Source organism: Fukomys damarensis, unplaced genomic scaffold (genome assembly GCF_012274545.1).
Source record: "Fukomys damarensis isolate Sample0158 unplaced genomic scaffold, DMR_v1.0_HiC HiC_scaffold_36, whole genome shotgun sequence".
NCBI lineage: Eukaryota > Metazoa > Chordata > Mammalia > Rodentia > Bathyergidae > Fukomys > Fukomys damarensis.
The window spans coordinates 32,666,215-32,692,413 of record NW_022900948.1 but is presented as its reverse complement, the minus strand read 5'-3'; the positions used below and the strand labels follow the sequence as shown (position 1 = coordinate 32,692,413).

The window sequence follows — 26,199 nt, the reverse complement described above, 5'->3', positions numbered from 1 at the left end:
GCGGGGCCTTGCCCACCCTGTCACATTCCAGGCAGGACACCAAGGCCTCCTGGCACAAAAAGAGCCAGGTCTACTTGGCCTCTCATTAAAGTGTGGTTCATAACGAAGAATTCAGTGATCCTGGCTTAGCTCACATGATCTCCAGAAGCCCTGCCCGTGAAATGGGCACAAGTTAGAGGTGTCTCTGAGCTCTGTGGGAAGTCAAAGAGACAGCATATGGGAAAATAGGAAGCACATGGTAGGTGCTCCATAAATATCCATTTCATTGCCCTCCTTGCTTCTGTCTCTCCCCCTCCTTCCCAGAGTCTGCACACTCCATACTGTCAGAAGCCAAGTTTCCGTTCCTCTGCATTCCCTCAAGGCCACACAAGCCTTTCCCAGAAAGCTCTAAGGATCCTTGAGTAACTTTCACTAGTCTGAATCCCTTGTGCATCATAGAAAGGCCAGCAACTTGTGGGTCAGGAGAAGAACATGCATGTGCTATCAAGGGGTCATCAGTGGTGGCCTCAGTGTACCTCTCCCTTGCTGGTTGCCCTCAGGCAAGTCACCCAGTCTGAGCTTTGGTTTCCTCTTCCACAATGTAGTCGAAAGGATACCTATTGCTGAGGGGAAAATCATTGCCCATTTCAAGTATGCTGCCTGCATGTTCTGAGTGTGGGGTCCTCTTGTTTCTCTCCCTGAATGTGCTTCTACTTGGAGAAATTACAAGGTAATCAGAGTAGGAACATTTGGTGAGCACTTGCGCTGTTGCAGGCATGTGCACATGACCTTCTTTGTTCCTCTCCCAAGCCTAGCAAGGAAGGAGTTACCTTCTCCAGTGAATCAGTATGGAAACTAAGGCTCAGAGAAGCAAGGGCACGCAGTAAGACTATAGCCAGACTTTAAGAATATCCTATGTAACTGACAGTGTAATCTGCCTTCCATGAGTATTTCAGCCTCATTATTGTTACATCGCATTGAGTCTTTCTCCTGTTTTTTTTTTTTTTTTTTTTTGGTACCGGGGATTGAACTCAGGTCCTTACGCTTGCAAGGCAGGCCACCGAACCGCTAAGCTAAATCCCCGGCCCTTTCTCCTGATCTTAGGAGGTGTGCTACTACTAGGAGAACTATGACAAGGAGGTGGCACTATTATTATGCATGCTCTAGTGAAGAGATTTAAGAGAAATAACATAGCTCTCTTGGAGGAGAAAAAGTCTTCATCCATAGTTAAACATCCTTATGAAATCTAAACATACATTTAGTTGATTCCCAGGGAAATTTTTATTTTCCTCTCAAATATTTTAGAACTTGTTTTCCCCTTTTTCATAGTTCATAGTTGCTTTGACAAAAATCGAGCTCTGAATGAATTTTCCAACTTTCTACTGGCCAATGTCTTCATTTTATAGTGGAAAAAACAGATTCAGAGTCCATTGTGCTGGCTTGAAGCCACTCAGATAATTAGAGAGAAAAGCCAGGAAGAACTGAAATTCAGTGCTTCAGGAGCCCTTCCCCGGCATTTACTGAGGACCTTCTGGGACCTGGCTTGTTATCTCCAGAATTGCATTTGGCTTCCTCATTATCTTGTCTTCAGATGAAGAAACCAATGCAGTTAGGCGACAAGCACAAGGTAAAGTAGTAAGAGGTTCCATCTAAACTTGAGCTCTGCTCAATACCACACCATGCTTCTGAGGCCAAACATTGTGAAAAAGAACAAAGGCTCTACACCGATGTCCCCCAGGACTCAGGAAGGGCAGGGGTCCTCCGATGGTATTATGAGGAAATCCCTCAGCCTTATTTATTTTATAATTCACTCAGCACCCCTCATCCCCAGGAAGTTATTCTAATTTGTAAGTTGGTTGTTTTTCCTTCTGCTCAGAACAGCTGGCCCACCTTCTAGACCTGGGGGTGGGGTGGTGGAACAGCTCATTCCAAATTTTGCACTCATAGCAATTTGCATTCCATAATTAATGAACATTAAAATGCATAATTACAAACAGCAACAAATGGCTTGGCAAGGGTGAAAAACTGGGTTGAGTAGCAGCAAGAGCAGGCTCAGGGATAGAGGAGGAGGCAGAGGGAGTGGGGTGGGGCTAGCCGGTGTTAGAACAGCTGGGAATCCCCAGGGCATCCTCTCTGCTACCCAGAACGGAAAGGCCTCAGGATTCAGGGCCCCATGCCTAGAGTCTGCCAGGGGGTCCTCCGCTGAAATGGAGGAGAATGGGGGCTGGAAGGCTATGGATCCCTGCTGACAGGAGTTAGAACCCCAGCTCTCTCACCTACTTACTGTACAGCTTCAGGGAAAGGAGCAGCTATCCATGGGATGGGGTCTTTGTTAGACAAGACCCCTTCTTTCTCATATGCACCCCCAGTCTCATGGAACTTGCTTCCCAAGGCGCCTTTTGTGAGCTCTAAGAAAATGCTTAGAGGCAATTGAATTCACTAACTTACATAATCTCTTCAAAGTAGCAAATCAAATCAGTTCATTCCTCTGCTGACAATCCTCCAAAGCCCTGCAGGTGTACTTAGAATAAACTGGAAGCTTTCCCAGGGCTGAAGCCATGGGTCAGCAGCTTTTTTGTTTAAAGGACTATATAGTAAATATTTTAGGCTTTGCAAGTCACATGCAGTCTTTTTTTGTCTTCTGTTTTTTTAAAAAAATGTAAAAGTCATTCTTAGCTTTAGGGCTCTACAAAAACAGCCTGCGGGGGAGCAGACATCTTTTCTCTATTGCTCCTGCTAAATACAACTAAAAACTCTAGATGTTAGTATAAAATAAACATAAGACTATAGAAGGTGGAGAAAAAGCAGACCAGCTAAGGACAATGGAACCTAAAAAAAGATAGGGGACTAAATTTCCCAAGTTTTCTCTTTTGTTTTATGTGTCCCAGATTTGGCACTGAAGGAAACAGTAGCTCAGAAATGCCAATAAGCACATACAAAAAAAAAATTAAAACATAAAAATAAAAAACCATGCTTTCTGTAGCTAATGTACTAGAAAAAGACAGCTGAGCAAAACAGAAAATTGTTCGATAATAACTGTACTACTATAACTGAACACTGCAGGAAAATTTAAATATGGATCTCAACTCACCCATGCCAGCAAAATTCAAATGGAGAGTCAGAGATTTATTCTCCATCAAGAAAGAGTGAGCATCCCCACAACCCGGCCCACCTACTGTCAGTGGAGACCATACAAAGAGCCCGACTTCTACCTGTAGTCCACAGTAGTGAGACAGCTTCTCCTTCCTTGCTGGAATATTGCCATAACAAGATGAATTTGAAAGAATGCTCACCACCAACCAGCGGTAACAAAGTCACTTCCCATCCATCTTGTGTTCATGGAGGCCATGTGAGTCAGGAACTAGGCTTACCTACCACTCCCACATGGAAGGTGTTAAAGTTTTAAGAGTAATTGGATTCCCTCCCTTACCCAGCAGTGCTAAGGGGTCTTCTTCCTTCTTGGGGGTCAGTGAGGCCAAGTGGATGCACTGGGCTTCTGCTCCCCTCTATCATAAAACCACTTTTCCTTGCTAATGTCAGAGGGATCCAGGTAAAATAGAAGGTTGAAATAAAACCAACAGAGGACATCAGAAAATGGAATAAAATCTCTTGTTCCTGGATAGGCAGGACCAGTATTATCAAAATGGTCATATTACCAAAACTGATAAATGGATGTCATAAAATCCAACAAAACACTGACAGCATTCCTCACAAGTCTAGAGAAAAAAAATCCTACAATTCATATGGAACCTGAAGGGACACAGAATAGTAAAAGCAAATCTGAGAATAAAGAACAAAGCAGAAAAAAAAAAAGCAATCACAACCTTGGATTTCAAGTTATATTATAAAGCTACCATGAAAAAAAAGCATGGCACTAAAACCAAAACAGACTTGAGAATCAATCAAATGCAATAGCAGATACAGGCACATACAGCTTTCTGATCTTTGACAAAAGGGCCAAAACATACAGAGGAGAAAAGATAGTTTATTACAAATGATGGCTAGATACACTGGGTATCCACATGCACAAGATTGAATCTAGACCTATATCCCTCACCAAGCACAAACTAATATCAAAATAGATTGAAGCTCTAAATATTAAAACAGAAATATTTAATCTCCTGGAAGATAAAATAGCTAAAACTCTTGAAGACATAAGGCATACACAAGGATATTATCAACAGAACCCCAATTGCAGAAGAAATAACATCAAGAATCAACAAATGGGATCACATCAACTTAAAAATCTTCTGCGCAGCAAAGGAAACATCCAACAGAGCAAAGAGACAACCTACAGAATGGGAAAAGAAAATTTGGCAGCTATTTCTTGAACAGAGGATTAATATCTAGAATATATAAAGAATTCAAACAATTAGGCCACCCCAAAATAAAAGATCAGATCACAAAATGGGCAACTAAAATCACACTTCTCAGAAATAGAAATGACTGATGGATACATGAAAAATGTTCAACATCTCAGACTGTTAGAGAAATAAAAACTAAAACAGTACTCAAATTCTCTTATTCCAGAAAGAACGGTTATCATCAAGAAGTCAAGCCATAACAAATGCTGGCAAGGCTCTAGGGAAAAATAAACCTTTCTACATTGTTGGTGGGATTATAAACAACCACTTTGGAAATCATTATGGAGATTAATCACAAAAACTAAAACCAGAAATTCCATTTGACTCAGCTATTGTCCTTCTGTGACCCAGCTGTTCACTTCCCCAAAGAGTTAAAGACACCATAATACAGTGATACGTGCACCACAATGCATAATAGCTATATCATGGAAGTGGACCTTTATGTCCATCAATGGATGAATAGATAAAGAAAATATGGGATTTATGTACAATGGCGTACTACTCAGCCATAAAGAACAAAAGGGCCATTTGTAAAAAATAGATGCACCTTGAAATCATACTGTTAAGTGAAATAAATTAGACACAGAAACCTAAATATCAATTTCTTTTAAATGAGAAACTCAAAATATAAAGAAACAGAAAATAAAAGATAGTAGGAGATAAAGGGATAGATTCTTTGCAAATGGGAGGGGAATGAAGAGATAGAGGGAGAGGGGAAGAAGAGGAGAAGGGGATGAAAAATGAATTAAGATGTGTAATATACAGGTAACAACTCCTCAGGAGATGTAATTATTATGTATTGCAAACATACTAATATACAAATAAAAATTGAAGAAAAACATAAAATCTAAAATTAAACATAATTTTGAAAATGTTTCCATCAAAAATTACCTCATGCCAAGAACCAGGAGCCAAAAATGGTGAAAAATACGAATAATAGATTCCAACACCAAATGATAGGTACTAAAATTATCTGACAAAGACATTAAAACAACCATTATTTAAAATTTCTCTTCCAAGGATTGTGAGCATTCTTAAAACAAATGAAGAAAAAAAAAAAAAAGGCTCAGCAATGAAATAAAAAGAATAAAAGTAAACTAAATGGAAATCTTAGAACTGAAAAATATAGTAAATTAGATAAAAACTCAGTGGATAATCTCAGTGTCAGAAAGGAAAAGACAAAGACAATAACCAGTAAATTTAATATTGGACAGAAAATAGACCAAACATTAACCATTCTCAATGGCTGTGTGCTTGTCAATAAAAAGATTTAACATTTGGGTCATTGGGGTCCCAAAAGTGGAACAAAAAACGGTGCTCAAAGAAATAATGACTGAAAACTTTGAAACACAGATTCAAAAAACCAAGCAAATTTCATATAGGATAAACACAAAGAAATTCACATCAATATCATAATCAAGGGCTGGGATTTAGCTCATTGGTGCCTCCGACTGCCTCACAAGTGCAAGGTCCCAAGTTCAATCTCCACCCAAAAAGAAAATCATAGTCAAAGTCCTTTAGATTTCAGGAAAAAATAGTTTTGAAAAAAATTACATCTTATCTACAGAAAAAGCACAATTTAATGACAATAGGAATTCTTATAAGAAGCTACAGAGCCTAGAAAAAAGTAGAATATTTCCCAAGTGCTGATTTAAAAAGAATCCTCTGTCCAGTGAAAATACATTTTAGTTTTTTTGTTTTTTTGGTGCCGGGGATTGAACTTGGGTCCTTGCGCTTGCAAGGCAGGCCACCGAACCGATGAGCTAAATCCCTGGCCATCTGAACATACATTTTAGGAATGAAGAAGAAATAAAAACATTCTCAGACAGAGGAAAACCTAGGTATTTCTGACCAGGAGAGTTTACCTAAAAAAAAATAAATAAATAAAATGGAAATATGAAGTTCTCTAAACAGTAAGAAAATGAAAAAAGAAAGGTTCTTGAAACATTAGAAAGGAAAAAAGAACACAGCAAAAATATTGATACTATAGACCTGCCCTCTCCTCCTGACGTTTTTACATTACATTTAAAGGTTAAAGAAAAACGTGATTTCTCTGGCTGATGTGGACCTAAATTTAGAGGAATAATGAAGAAAATTATATTCCGTAGGAGAAGGGAACATAAAGGAAAGTCAGATTATTACATATCACTTGCACTGCAAAAAACAGTAGCATCTATAGACTGAACACCTGGAGTGATCAGTAAAAACTATACAGAGATTAATGCAAAATTAACATAGGTAAATGGAAATGGAATTTTAGCAAATGTTTGTGCAACCCACAGAAAGGCAGGGAAAAATACAGAGTAATGAGAATGGAGACCAGAATACACAATATGTATAAAATGGCAGACATAAGCACTAGCATATCAGTTATCTCATTAAATTAAGTAATCTCTGGCACAAATTAAAAAAACAATTAGCAGAGTGATTTTTTTAAAAGTATGACCCAATTATATACTTTGTATAAGAAATTCACTTCACACATGGTAATATAGTCAGTTTGAACATAAGTAAAAAAGGATAAATCATGCAAATAAAACAAAATCAGAAGTAGGATATTAGTATTAAAGAAGTAAACTTGAATAGAAATTACCAGAGAGGAACATCACATAATGATAAAGGGATCAGCCACCAAGAAGACACAGAAATCATAAATGTTTATACCTCAAGTAACAAAGAAAAATGTAAGGAATTCAGGTCATGGAATATGTTATCCAAGCACAATAGAATCAAACCAGAGATAAAATAAGAGAGAGCCTTTTATCAATTCATCCTACTATAACAAAATAGCACGGACTGGGTGGCTTAAACAAAAAATATTTCTCACAGCTATGGAAGCTAGAATTCTGAAATCAGTGCCTCTGACCCAGTATTTTGGGAAGGGCTCTCTCCCTGGTTCTCTTTCCTCCTGTATCTTCTAACATTAGAGTTGGAGGGAGCCATGCCCCTCTTTCTTCTATTATAAAGGTAAAAATCCCATTCACGAAGGATCCACATCCATGATCCAATCACCTCCCAGAAGTTCCAGAGGAGAATAGTAGTACACTGAGAATTAGGCTTTTAATATGAATTATGTGTGGACACAAACCTTCAGTCTCTATCAGAGATAACAGAAAGATAGCTAAGTACTTGGAAAGTAAACATCATACTTCTAAGTAACACATGAGTCGAAGTGGCAGGCTCAAGGGAAATAAACTCTACACTAAACTAAATGAAATAAAAATAAAATTCCCAAAATGCATGGCTTACAGCTAAAGTAGTGATTCATACTTTTATGGTAGTTTACTCGTGGCTTTATATTCAGTGTGAAGGAAATATATAACTCTAAATCTATCCATAATAAAGAGGAGATTAAAATCATAATTTAAGCTCCTCAAGAGCTTAAATTAAGAGATCCTCTAGGCTTTAAGAACATAGGGGAAGGACAGCAAAATAATCCCAAAGAAAGAGAAGGAAGGAATTCAATGGAATTGAAAATAAAAATTGATAAACATCAATAAAATAAAAAACCTGATTCTTTGAAAATGTCAATAAAATTGAAAAGAATTCAAGCAAAACTAATGAATAAAATGATTAAAAATACAAGTTACCAATATCAAGGAATCAAACAGGTAATATCACTACAGACCCAGAAGAAATGAAGAAGGTAATAAGAGAATATTGTAAACGATTTTACACATAAATTTGGCAAATTAGATTAAATGACCACTTCCTTTAAAAACAACAACAAAACTTACTGGGCTAAGGATTTAGCTTAGTAATTTTGCTGTCTGCCTTGCAAAAGCAAGGGCCCAAGTTCAATCCCCAGTACCCCCCAAAAAAAGCTTACTTATTGAAATAATTTTAATAGTCCCATGACTACTATTAAATTTGTAACTCTAAAAACCCCTTCCCCAAATCTCTAGGCCTTAGTACTTTCACTGGAAACATACACCAAATGTTTAAGGAAGAATTGACAGGAATTTTTTTTTTCAGCTTTAATTGAGTTTATTGACACATTTTAGGGATACAGTACAGTTACATTCATTGTTGGGATCTTGTACCTCTACATGACAAGTCTTGATTCTCATTTTTTCCCCTTTCCTCTGCCCTCCCTTCACCCTCTCCTCGGAATTCTTAAAAGAAAAAAAAAACACTTCCCAAAAATTGAAGAACAGAGAATACTTCCAAATTCATTTTGGGGTACTTAATACCAAATGATAGTGTAAAAACAGAAAATTACAGAGTAATAACAAAACCCCTGATATACATAATTGTGAATCTGTAAATCATATTACCAAATGGAATATAGTAAAATATGAAAATAAATTATGTTGTGGCTGAGCAGAGCTTATTCCAGGTATGCAAGAGTGGGTCAGAATATGAAAATTTGTTAATATATATAAAGACAAAAGAAAGAAAAAAGCATATGGCCATATCAGTTGAAATAGGAAAAATGTTTGACAAAATTAAACACTCAAAATGATAGATACTATCACAAAAATAGTGATAGAAAAAAACCTATTCAAACTGATAAAGAACATCAATAAAAATCTACAAGTAAATATTTGTGCTGAAATACTGAATGCTTTCTTTTAAAGACAAAGAACAATCAGTTATTTAACATAGTGCTGGATGTCTTAAGGAGAACAATAAGGCAAGAAAAGAAGAAATTAAACTATCTCTATGTACAGACCACATGGTTATTTAATGGAACGTGTTAACATCCACAACACGGGAAGGGGAGGAGGGGGTGAAGGGACGGCAGGGACAGGGGAAAAAATGAGAACCAAGACCTGTCATGTAGAGGTACAAGATCCCAATAATGAATGTAACTGTACTGTACACCTAAAATATACCAATAAACTCAATTAAAAAAAAAGACATCCATAACAACAACAATAATAATGATTGGTAGGCATAATGAATAATTTAGCGAGTTCTCAGGACACAAGGAAAATAAGCAGCCAAGCATAGTGGCTATAATTCCTATAATCCCAGCACTCTGGGAGGCTGAGGCAGAAAAGTCTCAAGTTCAAGCTCAGCCTGCATAACTTAGTGACTTAGCAAGACCCCATATAAAAATAAATTTAAAAAAATGTTTTAAAAGGCCGAGGATGTAGGGTATAGCTCAATGGAAAGACCCTGGGTTTAATTCCTAGTACTTCTTTTATACTAGCATTGAACACGTGAGCACTGAAATAAAGAATGCAATAGCATATACAATTCCAAAAACACAATGAAATACTTAAATAGGAACCTAGCTAAGTAATTATGGGACACACATGCTGAAAACTATTAAATGCTGATGAAAGAAATAAATAGAAAAACAAACTCAATAAGTGGAACATAGTGGAAGACACGATGGTAAAGCTGCCCATACTCTCTAAATTGATGAAAGACTAAGATAATTACTATCCAAGCCTTCACATGACATATCTGTAGACCTAGATAATATTTTTCTAAAAACTTTTTTTAGAAAGGTAACAGAACTAGAACATCAAAAGCTACTTTTTCAAAAAGAAGATAAACTGAAAGTGTAAATAAGAATCAAAATGTATAATTGGCATTTTGCAATAGAAAAAAGAAAGGTCTAAAGGTGTTGAGCACATGGGATGGATGGGAGAAAGGTCAGAAGGGAAGAGGACAAAATAAGAGAAAAGGAAAAAAATGGAAACAAAGTCTTTGCAGATAGGGAAGGGGGGAGGGGGGAAGGGAGGGCAGGGGAAAGGAGAAAAATCAAGAACCAAAATAGGTTCCTTTGCCTCATTTTATTAACCTTTTATCCCATTACACCCTTTTCTTTGTTCATAGCAATTTGATCCTAAGACATAATTATTTTACTTATTTTCTTATTAATCATTTGTCGATTCTCTAGATTTAGGCTCTTTGAGAGCAGTGTCTGGGCTGTGTTTTGTACTACTATATTTCTGCCTCCTACAACATTTACTCAGCAAACGGTAGATATTCAATAAATACTTATCAAGTGGTCCAGTGAAAGATTTAAACCAATGAGAAAGAAAAAAAATCAACTGACAGTTTCAAGTAGGTATTCTCTTGGAAGTTTGGGTTCACTTATTTATCATTTAATAATTTATGCATGCATTTTTCCTCCATTTATTGAGCACCTGTTATGAGTTAGACCCAAAGTCAGACACAGAAAACCACAGAGTATTTTCACATAGAGTCTCCAGAAAGGCCTCCAGGAGGCATTAGAATTCTCAACTTACAGATGAGATCCCTGAGGCTTGCTCTTACATAAAACATCCTGCCTAGTTATTCAATATCAGAAAGCCTGGATTGGAATCCAGTAGTGACTTTGGTGTTTATATTCTTGTCTTCAAATTGTGTCTCCATTTAAAGAAAGGAAACTGAGGCCCAGGTGGGTTCCAGGGCTTGTCCAGCGTCACAAGGCAGCTGAGTAGTGATTCCTCAGCAATGGCTCTGGTCTCCCTCTGTCTGATGTCTCTGTCTGTACCAGTCACATTTTCTCTTCTGGGAAGGTCTTTGTGTTAAACATCTCCTTTTTCAGGTATTCCCTGTCTCATTTGCAGAGTTTTCACTGTCCAGTTAAATTACACCACAGTTCTTGATGTTTGTTCTAGAACTAGTTCTATGTTTACTGCTGTGTACACTTCTTATCTCTCCAGCTAGATGCTAAGCTGCTTAAAAATACTCATAAGTGCAAGTACCATTTGCTGATCACTATGTTAAGTACTCGATATGTTTGACTCGCAGTATTGGCTATTTATTACCATGTTACAGATTATTGAAAAATCAAATGGCTAAAGACAAAAATAAATATTGTCTCATGCAATTTTCAAGGGTTGGAAATGCAAGAGTGGCTTAGCTATATGGTTCACAGTCAAGATATGGCTGGGGACTGCAGCCATCTGAACAGGCTCGAATAATAGGAGACAGCACTGTCCCAGGCTCACACACGTGTGGCTGGCAGGCCTCGTCTCTTCTCAGGACTGTTGCCCAGAGACCTGTTTCTTACCACCTGTGCGTCTCTTGGAAGTTACATACTGTCTCTTCTGCCATGTGCTTATTGGCCACATCGACTACCTCTGGTGTCATGAGGGAGGAGAGAACACAGGAGTATTGGCAAAGGAAGCAGGAATCACTGGAAAATTCTCTTCCCACCTGGCTACTACACCCTTTATCCCCACGCAGTAGTCTTTTGAACGTAAGAGTTCACAGGTCACAGCCAATAAAAGGCAGTTTGGATTCAGATTCACAATTAATACACAGATGAACTAAACATAGTATCTGGCGCTCTGTAATTATATTAATAGCAAGCATCTACTGTGTACCTAGCATGATTCTAAGTGTGGATACTGCTGAAGCCAAGCCACACGTGGTTTACAGTATTTTGGTGGAGAAGGCAGACCATAAACAATGAAAATATAGAAACATTATGAACATAATAATGAATGGTGGCAATACTAGATCTCATCTGCCCCCCTTCACCCCCTGGAACACAGGGCTGAAGTCCAAGATGGACATTGGCATCATCCTACAGGGCTAACTGGTAAACCCACTTCACTTACTCAGAATGTCTCTTCCCTTTTCATGGATCAAACTGAGGTAGAATTTTAGTTCTACTTTTAATTATCTGTGTGATATCAGCCCAAGCCCTTCACCTCCCTGAGCCTTAGCTTTGCCACTGTGAGTCTTCTTGGGGAAAGAGAAAAAAGGATCTGAGAGTTTGTCTTCACCAGTAAAATGCTTTAATCTACAGGGTAGTGCATGGAGTGGGCAGAGCTGGTGTCTGAGACTAGGGATCTCCGGCTCTGTGTCCTCTGCCCCTGTGCTGAGAGATCTGGGACAGGGGGATCAGGGGGTGCTCCAACTCTGACCTCATTTGAAAAGCAAGGAGTTAGGTCAGGCCTGAAACCTGCCTCCTCTGGCTGCTACAGCCAATTCTTACAAATGGCTGGCTTAAGACAAGATAAATTTATTCTCTCACAGTTCCAGAGGTCTGAAATCCTAAATCAAGGTGTTAGCAGGTCCTTCTACCTCTGGAGACCCTGGAGGAGAATCTATCCTTGCCTCTTCCAGCAATTGATGCCTGCAATGGTAGCGGTTTGTGGCCACAGCACACCAATCTCTCTCTGGTCCACTTGCTTGTTTTTTTTCTCTCTATCTGTAATTTCCTTCTCCTCTGATGTAAGGACATATATGATGACATTTAAGCCAATCTGGAGAATCCAAGATATTCTTCTCTGGAGCTTTAGCCTAGGTGGTAACATTCACAAGTTTCAGGTTCTAAGGCTTAAGACAGGGGCATCTTTGAGAGACATTATCAGCCCTCACACTTCTCTATGTGTTTGTTGTAAGGACTAAATAAGTATGTACAGGCAATGAGCATGCTTAGGTAATACCTAGATTGCAGTGAACACTCACTTAAAGAACAAAAACAGCAGGTGGCCAATGAGGGAGCGAAAGAACTGTGCCCAGCATAGTGCCCAGAACTCTCCTGCTACCTGGTGAGAAGGTTCATAGTTCCTTATTGAATCTCTGCAGACAGAACCCAGCCCCTAGTCCTGGCAAATGGCTCCAAATGACCTTGTGACCAGGTGCCCTTCTGCCTGACAGTGATTGTTTAGAGACAAGCAGGGGCCATCTGTGAGCTTATATTAATATGTACAGCACCTCACTCATATGGAAAATTGATTTTTCTTTTTAAGCACAAAATGTAGCAGTTTTATAACCTTTCTACAGCTTGACAAAGGCCATTTATAACCTACTTTCTCCATCACCCTTCCTGGCGCCAGTCTCAAATGTCTCCAAGAACTGTCTCCCGCATTTGTAATTACAAATTCTTCTTAGGCAAAATTTAATTTCCAAGAGGGCTGACCTCTTTTTTTTGTTGTGGTGGTTTTTGAAAATTAATTTTGTGGCGCGCGTGCACGCGCACGCATGTGTGTGTGTATGTGTGTGTGTGTGTGTGTGTGTGCATTTTGTTATTGTCATTTAGGAGGATGGCTTGGGAGGGGCTCAGGGAGCTGGCTGGGGGAGGTACCATGCAAGGGCAGTTTAATCAGCTGTGTTCTGGGATGGATGAGGGGGGCTGGGCTCTGTGTGTTAATCTTTGTGGACAGTAAATGTAGGCAAGATGACTGACATGAAAACCTGGTACCCAGTTTTCTGTTTTGAGCCAGGAGAGTTCCTACTGCATCTCTATCAGAAGAGTTGGAGAAGATGAGCCCAGCCTCATCAAATCAAGGAAAACTAAATATGTAGCCAGATGTCACACAGTTTAAGATTCATAGAGCACCTAGTGGGCACCAGACTCACTGAGAAGAGAGCATTTCAGCTGAGGTTACTGAAGGTGGGACCCCTGGGATTTGCTCGGGGACCAGAGTAAGCTTGTGAGGAAGAAGGACTACATGGCAAGCAGAGGATATGAAATCATCTATGGAAGACCCCGATTGTCAGCTTAGGGAACATTCAAGTTTTTGAAAGTTCATCTATTTTTGAGGTAGTGGATGTTATCTAGAAATATCACTTTGATGCCCATTTGGAGGATGGTTTAGAGGAAGCAGAATGGAGGCCAGTAGGCAAGCTAGAAGGCATTTTCATGTTCCTATCAGGAACTCATTTAGGGCTAAAAGGACAAAAATAGAGAAGAGATCAATTCAAGATGGAAAGGAAGATAATTCAGATTTTATAAGTACCACACTATGGGGCGAATTCTAAAGTGAGGTATGTAAACTTAAGATCTAATTTAAGCTTCGCAACAAATCCATAGGCGTAAGTGCTATGCTCATTTAATAGATGAGGATATTTAAACTCAGAAAGATTATAATTTTCTCCGAGTCACATAGTGAGAAGGAGAAGAGCTAGAATTTAAACTTATACTGTTAGGGATTCTAAACAAAAAATCTGGCCACCTCCTTAAGTGAACTTCATAGCAGCAGACTCTACCTGGCAATAACAGTATAAATAATCATGCAGATGATCCCAGCAATGTCAATATTAATAGCAACTAATATTTTCTGTGTGTCGCCACATTTGCCAGTGTTCTAAGTACTCTGCTGTCAGTATCTTTCTTCCCTGTGCTCACTACTCTTTGAAGCACTGTGGTCACAAAAGTCCCATTTTACAGGTGGGCACACTGGAGTACCGGGGCCTGGTCCACAGTTAGTGATTGGCCAAAGGAGACTTGGACCCTCCTCTGTTGCTTCCCTTTCAGGAGGTGGGAGGGGACAGTGTGATGGGGCCTGCCACCTCCTCTGCTGTAACTACCCTGTTGCTCCCTCTCTTCTCTGAGCAGTGCCCGGAAGAGCTGAGGCCCATGAAGGATGGCTCTGGCTGCTACGACCACTCCAAAGGAATCGACTGCTCTGATGGCTTTAACGGCGGCTGTGAGCAGCTGTGCCTGCAGCAGACACTGCCTCTACCCTATGATGCCAGCTCCAGCACCATCTTCATGTTCTGTGGGTAAGAATCTCCACCTGAGGGTCAGGGCCCACACAGCTGCGGGATGCATGGGAAAGTGGTCCAAGGCTGCAGACCATCAGGCTGTGGGTGGCCTTTTGCGAAATGGCCTTTCTGCCTCTCCTGTTTCAGCCCAGAAGGCAGGAGGCAAGAGTATCACCCATTGAGTATTGGGAAGAAGATTAGATGAAGAAGAAATGATGAATTCAGGCAGTCAGTGAAGCCCCTGTCTGTGCTTCTTTCTAGTCTCAGAACTTTTCTCCCACTGAGGTCTTGTATGCGTTCTACATCTCCACCTGTGGCCCTGGTCAGTGTAGCTTGGAGACAAAAGCCAAGATCTTAAAAGTGTCCACAGAGAAACCACTAGACATGTTGCATAGGTGATTTGCATGTGCCTAACCCAAGCTTGGAACCAGACTGTGGAGAAAATCAGCAGCGTCAGTTCAGTGCTTAGACTCTCTATGCCTTCATGTCCCTAAAGGTTAGGGCAATTAGCTGGGGAGTAGAGGTGTAAAGCAAACTATGCAGATAAAACTTGTAGTATAGTTTCTGTCTCATGAGCACCTCAAACCAAGGTGCTTGTTGTTATTTTGTGCTACTAGGGGTGGAACATGCCAGGCTGGTATTTTAGCACTGAGCTACCTCTGTAACCTGTTAAACTAAATTTCAAAATTAGTATAAGAATGAAAGAGGGAGACATATTGGAACTGACTTGCCAAGTGACCTGGGATAAGTCATTTCCTCTCTCTGGGCTACAGTGTGACTATCTCAAAGAACCAATCTTTATACAACCACAGCTAAGATTCCTTCCAACTCACCTGTTTTCTGTATGTGCTGCAGGAGTTATCCCTTGCTTGTACAGAGGATAGCATGTGGTCCTCAGAAACCACGCGAGAAAATAACAGCATTTGTCTTTTCCTCTTCATTCCCTTTCTGATTATGTCTTTGCGTTGGGAAAATTTGCTCATCTTGTGACTATTCTGTGACTCAGAAAAACGATCCCATGCTCCTGTGAGAAGTATGCCCAGTGCTCTCATTCTACAACAGAAAAGCAGAATGAGAGATTTAGCAACCTTTACTGTCTGATGTATGGCAACAAAACAAGATGGGAGCGTGTGCAGGTTTAATCCCCGCTTACCAGGAAATTAATTTAGCTTGCACAGTTCTAGTGCAAAGAGTTCAGTACTTACTTTGGGGACTTTTTTCCCGGTTACACAGGGGGCTGCAGGTGTCTTCAAGTAGGTGCTGGAGCAGCTCTCTGGAGGACCCAGATATGTATAGATAAAATAAATAAGAAATAAATTAGCATATGCAGACCTGAATTTATGGTGTCTCTCCTCAGCTTAAGTGACTGCAGGGCAGTGTTGAGTAAATTATGCATGGTCTTAGATCTGCAGGCTTGCATACAGAATCAGCTGTCTTCTTAGCATTGTTATTTTCCTCTCTGCGTACTGTGGAGGGGTGGGTGTTCTTCAGTGAAAAATAAAAACTGTAAAAGCAGCAGCCACAGCAATAATGGATTTTGACATCAGAAGCAAATACCACCTTCCATTCAGAGCACACAACAGGAAACTGGATTCCACAGACATAGACTGTAAGCCCAGTCCCACGTCTCTCTCTTAGGCACTGACCAGCAAGCCTTATGACCTTATGCATCCTCATCTATAAAATTTTAAATATGCCTACCTTAGTATAATGAGGGCTGAGAAGAGTGCAAAGTACTTTACGTTTGTTACTACATTAAAGTTAAGTAACAAATTCAGGGTCATATGACAACTAATGTAGCTCTTTGCCTCTTTATTGTGTGACCTTAAACAAGTTGTTTAACAGCTCTACCTCAGTTTCATAATCTGTTAAATAGATATGCAAATATTCTCTGTCTATGGACTTGTACATACATTACAATTTACATAATGTTTAATGTCCTTTGGAATGGTGCCTTGCAGAGTTACAATTGTATGCTGAGTAATAATTAAGGTGAATTATCCTAATAATGGTTGTCCACCACTTGCTCTGTGACTTGATACCCTTGACAGTGCAGTTTCTGGATCTGTGACTGCAGGACTTACTAATATTCTCACCCATGAATAGTATGTGAAAGTATTAAATAAGATAGGGCACAGTGTACTGTGAGCTATTAAAGCTCATTGAATGCAGATTAAAAAATACAAAAAAATAAAAATAAAATAAAATAAAACCAACGTCTCCAAAAAACCAACCGCAGTTTCAACATGCTTTGGAAATTGGCTATTAAGGATGCAAATGAGGAGTTACCCACACTTGTTAGAAGCACTATAAACAATGGAGGCTATTAGCAGGTGCCTGTGAGAGTGTTGGTGGAGGGAGAAGTGGCATGCTATTGAAATAAGCAGAGAAAACAACATCCCTCACTCAAGAAGTTCTTCCCAACTCGCCCAAAGCTCTGGGCCCTTTCTTAGGACTTTTCTGGGTAGGAGCAGATGTAATAAATCTGTCTGCTGCCAAGTTAGTAATGGCAGCTAACAATGTATGTGGCATGACTATTCTCAGTACACTGTGTATATGAGCTCTTTTACTTCTCCTAACCATTCTGCCACACTTTCAGAGGTACTATTACGATTCCCATTTTACTGTTCAGAAAAATCAAGTACAGAGTGGCTTAGTGACTTGTGCATGGTCACTCAGCTGGTGAGTGGGATGGAGGGCACCTTGGGATTCAAACCTAGCTTGTGTGCTGCAGTCCCAATCAAGACAGATCTAATCTGAGTTGCTGCTCTCAGGATCTATCTCGTCACCCAGTTTCTCTGAGCCTCTGTTCTTCCATGCAGAAGTAGAAGTGACCGTAGCACCATTGTAAGGGTTCAAGGAAATTCTACATGCACAGGGGCTGTCAGAATTAAACTCCCAGTAAACCACACTAATAATTGGTCTTACGGTTATAGAGCCATCTCATTTAAATATTCAATTACAGAATTTTATGTTTTGTCCACAGCTCTTACCTCCAGCACCTAGAGCAATATCTGACACATAGTAGGTGCCAAATTTGTAATTATTAAATTACTATTTTTAACATGGTGTCTTATTTACTTTCTCATTGCTGGGACACAATATCCAACACCCACAATTTCAAGAAGGAAAGGTTTATTTTCGCCCCAAGGCAGGCCAGCATAGCAGAGGGGCATTGCAGAGGAGAAATCTCATGGCACAGTGGCAGGAAGAAAGAGGGTGGTTGAGGGGGTGGGAAGGAGATCAATCCTGCTGGGCGATGCCCCAACCTTCTCTTATAAGGCCTCACCTCCCTACCTCACATTTAGCTATAAAACCATCAGTGGACTCATCTACTCATGATTTTTACACCCCAGGATCCACTCACCCCTCAAAAGCCCTACCTATGAGTGCACAAGGCTTTGGGGACATCTGCATATAAGACAATACATGGCTAAAAAGTCATTCCCAGTCTGGCCTTTACAGCTAGCTGTATTTCCAGCTGCATGCAAGAGGCATCAGGCCTTTTGACATCAGATTTTGGACTTTTGACATCAACAGCTTCCCCTATCTCCCCTCTTCTCTTCCATTGTACCTCCACTGTCCTTTATTTGTCCCCAGTCCTTTAGCTTGGAAATCTCTGATTGATCTTTTAATATTGGCGCAGGCTTTACCTTCTTCAGCAGTTCTTCTCTGAGTCCCATGAAGGCCAGGAGTAGATGTGCCGTTAACCCAGAGCTGTGTAAAAAATACAAATGCCCATCATTTCAAATGGAAATTATTTAAATAGTGGCCTAGAATTTATCAAGTTGTATTAGGGCAGGTATAGAAAAGATTATTTTTCCTGCTTATAAGAGATAGGGATAGTTACATATTTCTTACATTTGAATTTATCCCAGGAAATCTTGACACCTCTCTCAGATGAACGCTTCCTAGTTGCCCTGCTTGTCAAATCCTTGTGAAGCCAAATTCTCCAAAACTGGAAAAATCAACCTTTTTCTGGCATCACACAGCACACTTCCTTTAATTCTCCCTGTGGTACCTACATTGCTCAGCTCATTACTGTTATGGTTTAGAGACAAAAATGTCCCTTTAAAGTCTCACATGCTTGGACGGTGATTCGATCGTGGGGGCCTAATACTTAACTGCGGATGTGCTGTTAGGAGGAAGGGCTTGCTTGGAGGCAGGTCACTGGGGCACGAGCTGGAAGCGTCTATCTCTTGCCCTGGCTCCTCCCTTTGTTCTCTACTTCCTGGTTCACCTATGCCCACCTGTCATCCTGTTTCTGCTTCGGAGCCGGCTAAGCATGGAGTAGAACTATGAATCAAAATAAACTTCTCTCTTAAGTTGTAGGTATCAGGTCTTGTGTTTCAGTGACGAGAAAGTGACTAAGATACTTTCCCGTCTTGTGTTGCATTGTGAGCTTCTCGAGAGCACAGACTGTGTCCTGGTCACTTGTGTGTGTGTGTGTAGTGGGGGCTGTGTTACCGTTTTTTACTGCTTGACCCAAGGACTACTTCAAAATCATTTCAGTGAAATTAAAGAATTCATCCACCCAAGGTTTGTTGTACCTCCTCTGTGCCCAGGTTTTTTTTTTTTTTTTCAATGAGCTATTAAGAAAACAATGAAATATTGAATAAAAGTCCTTGCCCAAGAGGGGCAAAGAGGCTACTGGGAGGAGCTGCCTGACCTCATCAGCCTTGACAGGACCACAAATACCAGGGTAGGAGGCAGAAGCAAGAGAGATTGAGAAGGTCATTGGCTACTAAGCTGAATCAATTAGAAGAAATCTTACAGGTAAGGAAGCATTACCTCTGTGAAGACCAGGGCAAGTTACCTAGCAACCAAGTCGGTCTGTTTCATTTGTGTGGGTGTATTTACAGTGTCTGCCATGCACACTTCCAAGAGAACTTAATTTTATCCATGTAAATCCAGCACGTATTTTAAAACCTGTTAATATGAAGATGGGAATGATGAGAATCATTTGTAAGGAGTGACAGGGAGAGGGAGGAAATTGTTTCAGGGGTCTGAAATGACTGTCACTTGACATGAAGTAAATTTAGCTTTGTGCTCCTTAGCAACTGTGGTAAATAGGAAAAAAAATAAAACAAAACAAAACAAAATATAGTGGATTATACACTGTCCTTGACCGGGGAGAGAAAGTTGTGGTTTTCTGTTTTGTTTTCAGGAGGTGTAGTTTTTCCTGACATTTTTGAAGTTTTAATATTTCTCTGGTCATTTAGAGAATAAAACTGAGGCCCAAAGGCATCTCATGCCCAATTAGGGTGCAAAGTTGAAAAGGAGCTTGAGAAATCCCAAGTATCTCTCACAGTTTCAATGAAAATAAATTGTAAAACCTGGGCTCCAAGAACATGTCCTGACTCAAATATCCCTTACTAATATATCTGTCTAATGTTTCTTTTATGTGCTTTTGGGAAGGGAAGGAGATAAATACACCTGGCTAGTATTCACAGTTAGCTAGAACTCACCTACTCCGTCAAAGCTAAAGTTGGCTCTGGTTTTTAGACCATACTGAACTAGTAAACGGAGACACTGGTTTTGGTTTTGGCTGTTAAGTGTCTAGTTTCAGATTGGTGGAAGTGCCCACTTTTTAGGCAAAGGCTTGTGCCCCCTTCCCTCTGATTTATGGTTGAATGATGTGCCTTTGACCTCTGATACTTAACAATGAATATTTTTCTGTCAAATCTTTTCATTTTTCAGTGCTAAGTCTTGAGCCCAGGTCCTCTCTCGTGCTAGATAAGCACTCTGCCACTGAGCTGCATCCTACTCTCCCCTTACCATATTCTTATGAAACATTACAGCCTTGCACCCCCTGTTGTTTAAGCACTTGCCAAAGCTCAGTTGTAAGAAATATTCATAGAGCATTGAGGGAAACACATAAAGTCCATCCATCTGATTGCAAAATGTCAATATTTTCCACATATCAATATCTGTAAAATTCAAAGAATCTTACTGTTGATTTGACTGAGCTGAGTTGGCAAATCCCCCACTTTCTTAGTCCTCAGTTAGATGCTGGTGTTTCTTTCTATGATTGAGTACCTTAGAGTAGATAACCTATGCTAGAAATCCTTCATGGAATCCTGATCCTTGCCTTTCTTTTTCTTTCTTCTCTACTTTCTAAAGAATAGTCTTGAGTACATTACCTTCAAAATAGATTCTCTAGACACTGATTTTTTTCCTTGAGTGAAACCTGCAGACCAAGACCATTCAGCGAATAATCTTACTGATCTTCACTTGGGCCGATGTCCAGACTGATGCTCTTCCCGAGAGAGACTTCCACCAGATTCACACACTTGCAGTCCTTGATTGTTGGTCCCTGCCCTGAGGTGGGAGTTTCTCGGTGTCAGTGTGCATGGAAGAGGAGCCTACTTTCCTATTACCTGGTGATAGGCTGCTTAGTTCATTCCCACATTGTTCAGAGTCTGCCTGTTGTGCAGTTCCTTGAATTATACCTGCCCTTAACTTTTCTCTATTCTTATTTTTTCACCTTCTGAGTCCCATCTTCTAAAAAAATAATTCTCTGGTATATGCTTATAATTGGGATCTTAACTATCCCCCCAAAACTCATGGGTTAAAGACTAGGTCTCCAAAGTAGCTGTGTTTGGATGTAGGGTCTTATGAGGTGTTTGGATTATAAGACCTCATGAATGGATTAATCCATTTCTGGGTTTATAAATTAGTGGTTTCATGGGGGGCGTGTTTTGTTTTGTTTTTTTATAAAAGCGAGCTCTCTCTTTGCTTCATGGTTGCCATTAAGGTGACCTGCTTTTCTCTTTAAACATTCCTTGCCATGAAGTTCTGCCTCACCATAGGCTCAAAGCATTAGGGCCAAGTGATCACAGACTGAAATCCATGAAGCCATGAGCAAAACAAATGTTTCCATCTTTAAATTGTTTATCTCAGTTATTGTGTCACAGTGATGACAACCTAGCACATATATATGTATTTCCAAATAATTGGGTCCATAGATCATTAAGGAATGAATGAATAAGCAAGTAAATAGAAGAATAATTTTTTTTTAAATCTCAAAGAATTTGGACACATGACATTTTTGGGGAGGTCCTAGTTTCTTCTTTGGAAAGAAAACAGATTGGAGAAAGTGCTTTTGGTTAAAGTGGAAAAAGCACTAGATTTGGAGTAAAAAGACTCAAGTAAAGGTCCTAGCTTTTCCAAAATGCTTATGATTGTCAAGACTCAGGATCCTCACTGGCAATGTTGGAATGAAAATATCTTTCTCGCAGTAATGCTACAAGGATTAAATGAAACATGCTCTTGGCTAAACACATACAGGGTTCTGCATCACAATCTCTAGAGTCGCATCTACTTCTGGTATTCCCTGTAATGCAATGCTTATATTAAGGGTAACACATTTGTTGCCTTCAGCTAAAATGCCCAGTTTATATCTTTTTACTTATTTTAATGTTTTGCATTTTGGCAAATGTATAAATACAATTTCATACAGATTTTGGCTGGTTTCCTGTGAGCCTACGCTCTTTAGATTTTCTGTAAGAAAATTTCCCAGACGACAGAATGTTCTAAAGGAGCTGTATAATTATGTGGCATCATACGAAAAATGAAATTAAAAAAAGAAACTAACAACTAAAGAGACCTTCACATAAATCTTCCTGTGCCCCAAGGTGGCTTGGGGGAAAGAATTGCTCACATTTCAAAACTCTGAGGATCATTTTCCTTTATGAGTCCTGTTTTCTCTCCCTACATCTCTAAGGGTCTTACTGAGCAGACCCCAGGTCTTTTGTTTCTCCCTCCTTCTTCTCCTGCTAAACTGCAATTTTTTCCCACCCTTAGGCAAAAGAAAATCACCATGGACCTACAGTTGTAATATGGTTAGAGAAAAACACACACACTTGCATCCATACACACTCATTACGTGTACCTTGAAATATGAACTCCTAGGTTGAATTCCCAGCACCAGTGTTGACTTGTCACTTCTCTGAGCCTCAGTTTTTCTCTTCTCATAGTGGGAACATTGCCTCCCGTGAAGGTTATGCACTTCCTTTTGCTCCTGTAATACATCATGAAAAACTTAGAGGCTTTAAATAACACAGACTTACTATCTTAATGTTTTAAAGGTTAGAATTCCTAAAATCTAGGCACTGGCAGAGTGTATTCCTTCTGGAGTCTTTAATGGATAATCTGTTTCCAGTTGGTAGAGAGATTTTCTTTCCTTTATTTCTCTGCATAATTGTCATTACATTAAATGCACCTAGATAATCTAGAACTGTATTTACATGTCAAATGCTTTAATTACATCTGCAAACCCTCTCTTGCTATGTAAACTAGTATGTTCACAGATGTGTCATTTTGCTTTCCATTATTGTGACAAAATATCTGAGATAAATAAACTTGTGAAATATTTATTTTAGCTCACATTTTAATAGATTTCAGTCCATGGTCTGTTGGCCCTGTTTCTTTGGGCCTATAGCATCACAGAAGTTCATGATGGAAATGCATGATGGAGAAGCCTGCTCACCTCATGGCAGCTGGGAAGCAAAAGAGAGAGACAAAAAAGTACCTGAGTTTTCATAGCCTCTTAAAACTCTCCAATGATCTAACTTCCTTCCTCTCTGTCCCATGTGTCAGTAGCACCTGATGTCCAAGCCTTAACATGTTCACAACGGGGAAAGAATTTGTCTCTCTTATTGCTGAGAAGCTTGAGACACTGGTGATACATCCAAGACTGTCCCATCAGGTTGCTTTTAGCCACCTGTGTATGGCTTATTTTGTTAGCAAAAAAAAAAAAGAAATCTATAAAAGTGATTAGAGCCATCTGCATCACCAGTGGAACATCCATCCAATGCGACAGTCATCTATATACCACTGGTGATTCAAGCTAGAAAGAAAATGTTAAAGACATAGACCAGAAGGGGGCATTTATCTACATTAATGTGTCTCGAGGGTTATAATGTGGATGTTTGGAGAAAACATTATTCTATCGATTCAGATTATAAGGAGCAGATAAAGTCATTTATACAAAAAATGTTTTCTCAAATGTGAAATCTTCAAGGCAAGACTGAGCCTTGTATGTATTACCTGTACTATACACGAATATGGATGCATTTATTTAACATATATAATAAGTGTATGTATAAAATAAGCTATGTGCATAATTTTTTCCAATGAATGGCACAAGAACATTCCTAATCAAGTAGCTTGATGGAAAAAAAAGAGTCAAAGAATAGCAACTCTGTTACCCTTATGAAATCTAGATCTCTAGAGAAGCTAGCAACTATGATGTAAGAATCACTGGAAATAAATTTACACTTGCTGGTAAATATAAGTGGGCTAATAGACAAAGTAAAAATGTTCATAATATAATAAGCACAATAACTGGTGTATTTGCTGTCTACTATGTGAGAAACACAGTATCATCCTGTACCTGAGTTATCTCTGATTTTCTCATCAGGTCTATAAGAAGGGTTGTAGTTATCCTCATTTAATAGATATGACACTGATGCCTAGGGAAGTTAACTGAGATCACTTTCACATAGCTGGTTGGTAGTAGAGCCTGTATTTGAACTCACCTTTAGCTGGCTTCAAAATCTGAACTTTACACCTCATACCTATCTTAAGTAAGGAGGCACAAAATCTCAAGAGATTCATCAAAACGGAAATTATACCTGCAACATTTTCTGACTAGTATCCAATAATATTAAAAATTAATAAGAGAAAACCAATATAATTTTTAATTATTTTAAAATACTACCTTCTAAGTACTACCGGGCTATGAAAAAAGTCAAACTGAAATTGTTGTCCTGCTTAGAAATAAGCAGGAGCAGGAAGGCTGCATACCGTACTTGTAGGATATGGGCAAAGCTGTAGCCACAAGCTCTATGGTATTTATTAAGAAGCTACAAAGATTGAAAATAAACAGAGGAAGCATTTAACTCAAGAGGTCAGAAAAGGAATTATAAAACAAAGTAAAGCAACAGGGAGGAATGAATACAAATGAAAGCAGAAGTAAATGAAATAGAGGAGGAAAAAAATAGGAGTCCCATCAGTAAAATACAAAAGCCTATTCAAAAGAAAAGTAGAGAAAGATCACAAATAAATGCATTAGGAGCGAGTTAGAGATATAACTATAGAAGCACTGAAAATAAGACGTGTTCAGTGAGAATACTGTGTATAATTTTATACCAACACACTTGAAAGTCATGATAAAATGTACCATATTTCTAGAAAAGAGAAATTACCAAGTTTGAGCTTGAATGACATAAAAAATCTAAATAGGTAGTTAATGTAGAAACAAATGATAAGAGAACTAAATATCTACAAGTGATAAGATGACACTGAAGGGCTAAAGGTGTAGGGAAAGTGGGGAGGTTAGTAGAAAGGTAATAAGGGAAAGAAAAAATGGGAGAAAATCAAAAAATGGAAATAAAACGTTTGTAAAGGGGGAGGGGAGGAGAGGGTGAAGGGAGGGCAGGGGCAAGGGGAAAAAATGAGAACCAAAACTTGTCATGGAAAGGTACAAGATCCCAATGATGAATGTAGCTGTACTGTATACCTAAGATGTAGCAATAAACTCAATGAGAGAGAAAAAAAGAAAGAAAACATAAGCAAAAACACATGGGAAAAAATGATCCCAAACTACTTCTCTTGGGTGAGAAACTAAAAGTGTAAATGAGAATAAAAATGTATAATTGATAATGTGAAATAGGAACAGAAGGTCTAAAGGGTAGGGGAAGTAGGAGGGATAGGGGAAAGGAAAGAAGGGAAAGAAAAAACTATGAGAAAGGGAAAAAATGGAAACAAAGTCTCCGTAAAGATGGGGGAGTGGAGGGGTTGAAAGGAGGGCAGAGGAATGCGGGAAAGATAAGAACCAAGATAAGTCATGTAAAAGTGCAAGATCCCAGTGATGAATGTAACCATATTGTATACCTAAAATGTATCAGTAAACTTAATGGAAAAATATCCTTTTCTGATGTAGAAAAGATTAATAATAATACCATTCACTGCAAAAGGGCACACTGTACTCATATATAATACTTTTAATACTTATACTGGCACTACAAGCTAGGAATTTCATTGATAAGGTTGTACAGAGAGGGTAAGCAGTTTTTCTGAGGTCATACAGCAAATAGGAGGTGGAATCAGGCTTTAAATTCTGTCTGCCTGGATCCAACACACATTTGTAGCCTCTAGAATATGGTGTCCTTGGTTAATGCCCATGAATAAACCCCCCGAGACACATGAAAGACATTTATAACAAAAAGCCTGAAACTTCAGCAAAAATTTTAAATGAATACTTAATAAATGGAAGTGCAAACTCTGTTTCCAAATTAGGTTTCCAAATTATAAAGATGCAGTATTAGTCAGAATAAAATAAACTTTGTTGCTATAACAAATGAAGTCTCCTGGCCCAAACCAGAAACCCAGAAGCAAACAAACCAAACTTAACATGTAATATGTCTCTCTTTCTCTCTCA

At 39.2% G+C, this 26,199-nt stretch overlaps 1 protein-coding gene across 4 annotated transcripts in view; it reads left to right on the top strand.

Annotated features, from left to right (window-relative positions):
• The window catches only part of Astn2 (astrotactin 2), a 770,953-nt gene that overhangs the window by 414,034 nt on the left and 330,720 nt on the right, over positions 1–26,199 (top strand). For all 4 annotated transcript variants that reach the window (XM_010639452.2, XM_010639450.2, XM_010639451.2 and 1 more), the window contains one exon: positions 14,605–14,771. In XM_010639452.2, coding sequence (XP_010637754.1) covers positions 14,605–14,771 — 167 coding nt within the window. The remainder of the gene's footprint in view (positions 1–14,604; positions 14,772–26,199) is intronic.